Genomic DNA, 10,366 nt, shown 5'->3' with positions numbered 1-10,366 from the left:
AACAACACAAAAAGAAGAACTCCACACAAGACCTCATTTATTTATTTATTTTACAATTCTGTTTTTTTGTTTGTTTTTTAACAGCAGCTGCCGATAAAACTGAAAGTTACAACATTGATATGATTACATGAACTGTTTTCCCGAGAAACGATCAGAAGCGCAGTGAAAATGGTCGGATTCGCCTCTCTAGTTGCAGCGCGAGACCCGACACTCCAGACACAATCTATTATGACCGGTGTTTCACACTGGAGTTTGACTGGACACTGTTGAGCTGCACGACAGAACTCTGACCACAGCTTCGTCATTACTCTCTTCTTTATGGACTTTACCAAAGCTCCGCCCAGAAACGCCCCTCGAAAACCCCATGTGACTTCATGTCTCACAAACAAAGCCTCGCGGGGCTTAGTTTCTATGTGTAAACATGGCGTCTTTTATTTCAACTGACTCTGCAGAGTATTTCTGAATCGATTAGCATTTCTGCCAGATTTTCACAAAATATCAGCCACGACAATGGACATGGGAACCAACAAGTTCATGTCATCTTTTTTGGACGACATCAAGTTGTTTTAGCCACGCGATGCCTCCAACATTGTGCGCATCGCAGCTATAAATGCTACCGGTTGATGAGGAAAACAGCAGATCCTCAGCATAAATATAGCTGTGGACAAGATCACTGACACCTATTGTTCTTGCAAGGCTGGGTAAGTGAGCATTCATGRTTTTGAGGGTTACTTTTGAAATCAGTGATTTCTGTTGTTGGCAAATGTTCGAATGTGCCTAGGCCTGATGCACTGTACTTGGTCCTAGCGTGGCTAACATGATTACAGTTTAGTAAAAAGCCTTTTCAGGTCAAATAAAATCTTAATGTATGTCAGATACGTTACACATTGCATATTGATCTGTTCAGCTAACGTAAGACTGTAACAGACAGGCTTCAAGGTGGAGAAGTTATATCGGTATTGCCATTATGCTGTACTTGGCTAAAAGGTTTTCATGATGGATGTGTTTATTGACTTTCTTTTTTTCATTCAGAAAGCAAAGCAATAATACTTACACCAGCAGACAATCCTTTGTTCTTATTGATCCTACGACAGTCGAGCTGCAAATGTGGTTGTGCACAAGCTTTGATCCAAGCAAGGCATTCCGTTTCAGATTTTGGAAATCTGTGAATTTTAGTTCCACAAATACAATCGGGATACCTGACATCGCCTGTACATATACCCCACTGACAGTGGAGAACCATTCTTTTTCGAGTCCTTTCGAAAAAGAAAGTTTCGGCAAAAACCTTCTGTAGGTCTGCTAGTCCACAATGTACATTAGCATGTATTTACTACTGTAGCTTGTGTTTGTGACACGGTCAAGCACGTGGTAGCTGCGCTGTGCCGTGAAATGGGCATTAGCCAATGAAACGTGGCTCCTGTGGTAAGATCCATGGACATTAGCCTCTGAGATCAGAGATGCAAGCAGGGGAATAGCGGTGCTGGGTAGCTGCAGGGAGTCGATCACTACGGGGTGAGGCGGAGCCACTACTTAAGCAGTTAGAAGAAAGCANTTTTGAGACAGGGATTTTGGGTTTTCATGAGCTGTTTGCCAAAATCATCAGTATTAAAACAATAAAAGACCTGAAATATTTCAGTTGGTGTGCAATGAATCTAAAATATATGACAGTTTAATTTTTATCATCACATTATGGAAAATAATGAACTTTATCACAATATGCTCATTTTTGAGATGGACCTGTAATAGCTAAACCTTCTGGATTCTCTGACCTGTATGTGAAATATTTGCCCATTCTTCAGCTTAGGCCGGCCAGGAGGAWGAACGTCTGAATTCCTTCACGGATCTTCCCATCAACTCTGGTGTATTTTTCATTTATTCCTACAGCATAATGCTTCACTAATGGAGAATTTTCACAACTCTACAGCATTTTATATGGAAGTCATAAATGTAAACTTTGGTGTTATTTGGCATAAACCCCAGGGTTGCTGGTAGGAAAATGCAAAAATAATGTTAGCAACTTTCTGCTAAACCACTTGATGGAATAAAGGCTCATTAAGACCAAGTCCACCTTACAGTTTTAATACATTTTATTCCATTAAAGTATCTTTTTTTCTAGTTTTACACTGGAATGTCAGGATTCCCCTTATGCAATTTTGTTAAAAAAAGAAAAAGAAAAGTTGTTTCTAGTCATTGTTGACCCCACATCCACACAACYATTGCTAAATTGAAATTGATAGGGGGGGAAGGAGGGGGTATAAGTAAAAGAAAAAAAAACATAAAAGACAAATTTTACTTCATGTATAATGTTTACACTCTTTGACGATGTAAGTAAAGGATGACTGGGTGGATGAGCGTTRCAGCCTACAGTGGGGCGGGAGGTGCAGTAAGCCCCCCGCTGATGGCAAATGTAAGGTGGGGAAAATAATGGCTGAATCTGATTTAAACCCTTGAAGTGTGAAATCTCAGGGTTCATCTCTGAACTCAAATGGAGCACAATTAAATATGGCGTCCCTTCTAGACGAGGTGAGGAGTGGTTTAATGGTGTTCCAAAACCAGTTTAATGATTTTACTGATAGGTGTGTTGTTGAGAATTCCTTACAACGTCCTGCCAAATTCAGAGCTGAGTAGTGGTCAGAATGAGCAACAGTAGAAAAGAAGAGCAGAAACAAAAAGACGAGCTTTTGTTTACGTTCTCCAGGAAACTGAAAATCTGAGATATGAAAACAGAAAATCACAAGAGCTTAACAATTACACATGAGAAAGAGACAGCTACAGTAAGGGGAGAGAAGAAAGCACCCATTCCATAATCACTGCAGTGTGAGAGAGAGAAACGTCTGTGGAGGACGCATAATGATAGGGGAGGGGGCGGAGCTAAGCTAGCAGCGCTAGGGTCCTGTTGTTCCTCCACCTGCACTTACTGACACAGCTAGCCTCTCCTTCATCCCCAGTCATCCTCTACTCACCCTCTGTACAGTTATGCACCACAGCATTAGTGGAAGGAGAAGTTGTGTGTTGGTTTTATTCCTGTTCAATTAACTCTATATATAGATGATCCTCTGTCATACAAACATAAATACACCACCGCTGCTGCTGCTGCTCTTCCCTACAGGAGGTGCCGTTGCCACGGCGCTGGCGGGCGTCCTGTCTGTGTACAGTCTGATGATATACAGAGGCAGCAGGTTGGAAATCGTCGATCTTTCTCTGTAGCATAGATTTGGACTTTTTTTTTTAAATGGTGATTTTTTTTCTCATTTTGCCATTTTCTTCCAGTATTTTTACTCAATTACATATTTGTCAACAACAAAGGAGGTTTCTGAAGAGAATCTGACGGAGCTGTCGCCATCTACATGAGACACTTTGGTAACCTGAGAAGAACAAAAGAAAAAAGTAGGAGGTTATTTTTCTTTAACATGGAAGAATTTCTGCAATATTTAAACAATATTTTATATCGATGTAATTGAAAATTAAACATTTTTTTTATTCATATTTTTTTAAACCTGGTTTGTATTTCTCTAACTTGCCACATGATGGTCACGTCTGTGATAACCAACATTTCATGCAACATGTTCCAACTTTGCTCTGAATGGGAGAAAATGGAAACTAAAGTCTCTACACAAAATTGATCTTCAAAAAGAGGAAAAAAAAGCTTGTTTGAATTTTTCATGAGATTAATTGATTTATTCAACAAGCCTAGCAATAAATGTTAATTTGAGACCATTTTCAAGTATTATGTTTATGATGGTACAATAATTCAAGTTCACGCTCACTCTTTCAAAGCCTAAGAAAAATAATCATTTTGTACAGAACACAAACTAGAACTGGAAGATATTTTTAAATTAATAAAACGCAACCAAAAAATAAATAAATAAATAAAAAACAACCAAAAATATATGAAATGGTTTATTATGTGTCCCAACAGAATTGCCTGTTAAAAAATATAATCAGAATGGAAATGATTGTGCTCCTAATTTATCATGCAGTGAATTTATTAATGCGACAGGCCTCGGTGCACCGATAGCAGTTTTCTGGCCGATCACCAATATTCAAGAAGCCTTTTTTGTTTGAAAAGTTGCTAAATAGAGCTACACAGTGGCCGAGTTGGCAACAGTGACGCGAGTGTTGTTAATGGCACACAAAGAGACACAACCTGATGGTCTGTCAGCCAGAGCAAAAGGAGACAGTGGATGATTTTTAGACCTTTGCTCAGGAAAATTAAATTGATTTTCATTGCAGAATTCCACAAATTAAAGAAGTTGGTGCAGCCCTAGTTATTTGAAGTCACTTCATGCAAAAATATGACAAGTTCATTGATTTTATCAAGGATGACTTAAAGTGAAACATCATTTCACAGGTGTGAGGGCTTGGTGGTCGTGTCTCAGCAGCGAACCATTTCCCAAACCCTGCTGAGCTGGGCAGAGCCAACACAGACCTCTTCATTCAGCAGCCTCAAACTCCCTCTTCCAATCTATGTGCCAGTTTTTTACCATCTCCACTGTTACTGCACTCATTTCATCTAAAACTACTGAACCGAAGCTTCATAAGACAAGACTGCACCTTCATTGGGAGCTCACCTGAATGTCACAGTAGTTGCGCTTGGACACGAAGGACACATTGATGGGAAAGAAATCATTGGGCTGCCCGGCGATGCTGAACTCCAGGCTGCCGGTTTTGTTGTTGGCCTCGATGACTGGTAGGCACCACTCCAGGACGTTCCGCCGGCTGTCGTGTTTGTACTCTCCGTCCAGATCTCCGATCACAGGAGCGCCYGCCCCGGACCTGGAGGACACCGACAGACGCTTCACATGTCGACGACCACAAGCCGTCACAGCGGGGTCAAACACAGAGACGTCTCATTGGCTCACAGAGAGCGACCTGAGGTCACTTCCAGTTCTGACATGAGTTAGGTTTTTATATTGTTGTAGGTTTTCATTTTGATTTTTTGAAGAGATCTCCATCTTATTTCTAGAGCTGAATGTATTCATAGAAGTATTAAAAAGCGCTTCAAATATTAATAATAGTTTCTTTGTTTTGTATTTATTGTTTGGACTAATTGAATTTATTGTCAGAATTTTTAATAGTCAAGTCATTTTAAGCTTGTTTGTTCTGTTTTTAGCAGGACAGACTGAGCATTGTTCAGAGACAACAGATGACAAATAGTGTTTTGGCTAATTTTGGCACATTTACACAAACATATAGACAAAGCGCATTGTCTACACTAAATAAATTAAAGAGCCATCTTTTCACCTTCATGTAATCATGTATAATACAGATAAAACTGCTGTGATTTGATTGATAAAATAATACACAAGCACACAGCTGTAATCCTAAAGGTTCTATTTTTAGAGTATTGAATTTGACCGGCGTGATCCGGAGCGTAACCATGGAGTCGGGGTGCTTACGGAACAGGGATGCTGATGACGACGTCGTTCAGTTCCAGGTTCTCCTCCTGCAGCTCGTACTCGATGTTGACGTCGCAGCTGGAGCCGCTCTCTGAAGGCCAGCAGTTTACTGGGAGACAGAGCAGCTGGATGAGAGAGCAGCAGCACATCTGTGCTACTCTGACTACTGAGGGCCAACATTTACAGCGCAACTGATGCTGATTGCACCTTACAGTCAGCAATCGCATTATCAAAGAAAATGAAAACATTCCACTTAGATTTGCTGAGTTATTTCCATCTCTGTGACAAACAGTCTAAAATAAGTCTGGGTAATCTTCAGGAAGGATAACGTGCACTCACTGGTTAGAGGTATGAGGGACTCGTCTGTGGTCTGCAGTCTCCATTTCAGAACRCCAACGTCGTTATTGAGAGGGAAGGACTTCTCTGGGTTCTTTAGGCCAATTACTGATTCAGCTGTGAATAACTTCTTGTCTACGTTAGGATGCGTCTGCAAACCAACAGCATTTAACCTGGAGTTAGTTTACCAATCAGAATTCAAACAGGATGTGGATCATTTAGTCTACAGCTTATGTTTTAGCTTTACTGCTGTAAAGTAAGAAAGAGGGAACCATCAGCAATAACAGCATATGACAGATCACAACCACTTTTAACACATTTTCTTATGTAAAAGAAGAAAATGTGAAAATTAGAATTGATCATTTAGGCCAAAGATTATTTCCAAAGAGAGTTTTATCTGTTCGAAATGTTTTGTACATTTTAATGTACAAGTACCTCTGATTTAGTACTTATTTGGGTTTTAAAGTTTATTACACTTCCTTAAACATGAATAAATACATAACCAGGTGAACCCATTAGTTTATATACACTATACAAAAATACTTTTATCATAGGCTGAAGTTAAATCAGACCAAACGTCTCCTCGTCTAGGTTGGTTGGAATGACCAAAATTACTTCTGCTTGCTAAATGTCACAAAATTCAGAGAAATAATATATCTCAGAATAATTTATTAATATCTTCCAAGTTAGAGGTTTACATTCATTTCCTCAGTATTTGGTAACATTGCCTTTGACTTGTATGACTTGGGTCAAACATCTGGGTTTCCTTCAACAAGCTTCTCCCAACAGCTTTTTGTGCTCAGAGAATTTCATTTATTCCACAAATTAGAAAAAATTAGTTTTCATATTTTTCAGACAAAAATTCTTCTACTGCAATTATAAACATCAAAATCTCAAGTTTGGCAAATCCATGTGTTATATTCACCATTAAGTACAATAATGAAAATGGTAAGAAGAAAAAATGCAAATACCTGAAGCTTGCTGAAAGTGTTGTTTATTAGAGTTAATAGGTGTGAACACTAAATCAGTCATTTTTTTAACATGTTGGTATCAGTCCGATAAATAAAACTTGGCTGATATTTGTGGCGTTTGCTTGGTGAAGTGACAGTGCATGTGATGGATTGTAAGGAGTTTAACTGAAGCAGACGTCGTGAGACATAGACAATATTGATAAATATTGGCCAGAACAGCAAGATCAATATTGGCTCAAATTTTCATATTGGTGCTCCCCATATGATTGGCAATAATAATAGAGTTGGACTAGAGTAGCCCGTTTTGTGCAGCAGACCCACCTGAAGCTGCAGCCCCTTGTTGTCGTTGTTGTTGATGGCGAGGCGGATGCGGCCGTTTTTCTCGTCCGTGACCCGGAGTGTCACCATACCCAGCACCTCCATGTTCTGCAGGCCGCCATCACGGCCGCAGCTCAGCGAGATCTTCTCCTCCACGCGCAGATGTACGCTGAGGAGCAAACACACACACCAGCAGCTTTAAACACCAATCGACCAATTTTCCTACGCCAAAACCAAGAAAATCCATCTAGGATAATTGGACATTGAATCTCTTCTGAACCAGAGCTGTGTACCTCTCCACATTGACTGGCGGTGGCAGAACCTTGGACACGTCTGAGCCTCTCTTTCCTGAGGACGAAATGATGGTTTCACCCTCAGACTTAAGCTGGTCAACAAAGTTATCCACTTCTTTCCCTTTAGCGCCTAGCTTCAGAGCCTTGCTCGGGCCGCTTGATCTGGAGGAACGAACAAACAACTCATCAGCTGACCGATGAGGAGAGCTGCATGCTCAGCTGGGGACCATTTTGCGTTTCACAGTGCCGTACCGGACTGGAGCTGGTGTGATCTTGGGTTTCTCAGGTTCCACTATGGTGTCTGTGATGAGGGACCCTGAGGACATGCTGCTCACATTACCGAACCCGCCGAACGCCGGAACCTTCTTCCCAGAGCGCTCGGCATCTCTCCTGGCCTGCTGCAGCTCCTTCGCTTTCCTCCTCATCTCCGCTTTAGCCTCGCGTTCCTGAGTCTGCAAACATTACCAACTGTTGACGCAGTCCTTTTCTCCTTTTTTCTCCATTTTCATGCACATCCAGCGTCTTACCTCTCTGACGGCCCGGAACACCTTCTCCTCATGGGAGTCCATCTCTGTGAAGGTACGGATCTGAGCCAGGTTGACGTTTTCTCTGTAGCCAAGCGCCACGATCTCGTCGAAGGCAAAGATGAGGTCGAAGCAGTGCTCCGAGATTTCACTCTCCTCCAGCACACGACAGTACTCTGGGATCTGGAGCAAAGCAGAAACAAGGAGGAACCCATTCAGACAGGAAACACAACCAACACTGAAGGAAGAAGAGCATCCTGAGGTCATTTTATGAATTCAAACTCTTGACTGATCTAGCCATGTCTTCATTCTCCTGTGGATCAACATGGTTTAGACGTCCGTCTCGGTTAACCAGAAGAAAAACCTACAACTTCTAATAAAAACACAAGAAAAAGTTTGCACACACGTTTTTATTGTCTGAAGTTAAACCAGACTAAACTTCTCTTGCTTTAGAGTCACCAATTTTTTTTCTATTTGCTAAATGCCAGACTAATGACAGAAAGAATAAATCACTTCCATCAATATATCCTTTTTCCTCTTTAAAAGTCTTGAAATTTTCAAATGAAACCCAAGAGTGTGTGTATTTAAACACCTGGCTGCAGTCTGAAGGCGTCCAGTGTGTGTGTGTGCATGTGAGCGTTGCTCCATCAACACGGTTCATCTCCCTTCTTTGAGGTTTAGTCAGCTCTGTTCTATTTTTCAGAACCATCAGAGGATAAAATTAGAATTAAAACTTTAAAAACTTCTGTTCTTCCTGAAACTCCGCCTTCAGGAAGTCATCACAACATGGCTGCTCTATTAACCCTTTAACAATGTTTTTAACCAGCGTTGCACTGAAAAGCAGCTCATTTAATGAGCTCAGCAGATGTTTGCTAATTGCTCCTGGCTAGTCCGAAGTAGCTGAGTCGAGGAGGGCTGTGCCTCGAAGGCAGAGCCCGGTTCAAACAGGTGTTTTGCACAGCTGAATGGGAGATTAATGCATTTCTCAAACATGCATAAAAAAAATAAAATAATCAAGGCAACACTCCGGGTGTGTTTGTGATGAAAGAATAACATCATAGCATGATGTAAAACTAAAAAAAAAAAAAAGATTTTACATAACACTGTCCCCCTAGGTGATGATAAACAAGCTTTTGAATGCTTAGCCAGACTTGTTGGTAGACAAGCACAATCCATGAGCATCACACAGCAATGATGGCTTGACAGAAAGAAAAAGAAGAAAAGGCAAAGAAATGTCTAACCCTCAATCCGTGCCATATTATTAATAAAAGCATCTCCAATACCATTTTTTGTGGCGTGCATTAAATATTCCGAGTGTCCTCCTGGGTTTTCTTACCACGCGGGAGAACAGTCTGAGTGTCTCCAGGTCCTCCAGAATGTTGCTGTTCTTGGTGGTGATGAGGACCATGTAGAGCTTCTCCAGCGGCTGGTACACGTAGCGCACGCTGTCTGTTTCCACGAAGGTGTGCTGCTTGCCCGTGTTCATCAGCTTGGGGAACGCGGCCAGCAGGCCTTCGATCCGCGTCCGGGTCATTTCCACAAACTGCCGCGACACGATGGCCTTCCCGGCCTTGGTGCACACCGCCGCTGCCAACAGCACCTGCAGGGGTGGGTGGAGGGATATAGGTCAACCAATGAAACACCTGAAGACATTCCCTTTCTGCATCCTAATATCTATACCTCCAATTCTCATAATGATCCCATTATTATATTTTGAATTACAATCACCATTGCAGTTTTAATGCAGGTTACAGTGCTGAATGAGCTTCCAGTCCAAAACAGGTGTAGGTTTAAGCAATAAACACACAGACTGCTGGGGTCACTGATGACACAAAATAAAGAAAACTGGGTAAAATGATGGGTTTCCGAGAATATGTATCATCATTGCATTATGTTAAATTAGATCAAAATTTCCAATTTTCCTTAAATCATGCAGCCCTAGATAAGAACATAGACGCTACAGGGTTAATTTATTGGGACAAAATGGCAACAAGTCGGTCTACCACCAGATGGAAATATGATACTACGGCTGTATAAATAAATCAATTAGGCGATATATATCGATATTTTCCGCCCACGGAAAGTATCGATTTTTCATCCGCGAGTATCGATCCGTTAAACCATAGGGGTCCATAACCTTATAGTTCTTTTTAACATCTAGTTTGTTACGGCATAGCAGCAAGACTCCGCCTCCCTCAGTCTCACTTTCAACTTGAGTTTAAAGTGCACATTATAAACTACACACCAGTTTTCAAATTTTGTTAATAGGTCAAGTATAACCGGAGTTATGAAAAATTAGTAAACCATATTTTTCCTAATATCAGAGAAATGTCAAAAGAGCCGCCATTCCCCGGCTTTTCCGGTTGTGTGAGAGGGAATGAGCTTCCAAACGTACAAAACAAAACGAAACATTAGATTCCTGTGTTTTTGCAAATGTATAATCTTCAATAAATAACGATGGGCTGTATTTTGTTGCTGAGAAACGAAGTAAAGTTGCGCAAATAACCGTGAAAGAGAAGCGGAAC

The 10,366-nt window shown here is 41.0% G+C and overlaps 1 protein-coding gene across 1 annotated transcript in view; it reads right to left on the bottom strand.

Annotated features, from left to right (window-relative positions):
- Nucleotides 1-2,063: 2,063 nt before the first annotated feature.
- Nucleotides 2,064-10,366, bottom strand: part of LOC103474292 (coatomer subunit delta) — a 10,528-nt gene continuing 2,225 nt past the window's right edge. The window contains exons 2-10 of the mRNA XM_008425134.2: nt 9,178-9,441; nt 7,845-8,024; nt 7,570-7,769; nt 7,318-7,479; nt 7,028-7,193; nt 5,739-5,886; nt 5,400-5,508; nt 4,572-4,776; nt 2,064-3,365 (exon numbers count right to left, since the gene is read on the bottom strand). Coding sequence (XP_008423356.1) covers nt 3,276-3,365; nt 4,572-4,776; nt 5,400-5,508; nt 5,739-5,886; nt 7,028-7,193; nt 7,318-7,479; nt 7,570-7,769; nt 7,845-8,024; nt 9,178-9,441 — 1,524 coding nt within the window. The 3' untranslated portion in view covers nt 2,064-3,275. The remainder of the gene's footprint in view (nt 3,366-4,571; nt 4,777-5,399; nt 5,509-5,738; nt 5,887-7,027; nt 7,194-7,317; nt 7,480-7,569; nt 7,770-7,844; nt 8,025-9,177; nt 9,442-10,366) is intronic.

Source organism: Poecilia reticulata, linkage group LG13, assembly GCF_000633615.1.
Source record: "Poecilia reticulata strain Guanapo linkage group LG13, Guppy_female_1.0+MT, whole genome shotgun sequence".
Taxonomy (NCBI): Eukaryota; Metazoa; Chordata; class Actinopteri; order Cyprinodontiformes; family Poeciliidae; genus Poecilia; species Poecilia reticulata.
This window is presented reverse-complemented; position numbering and strand designations above follow the sequence as displayed.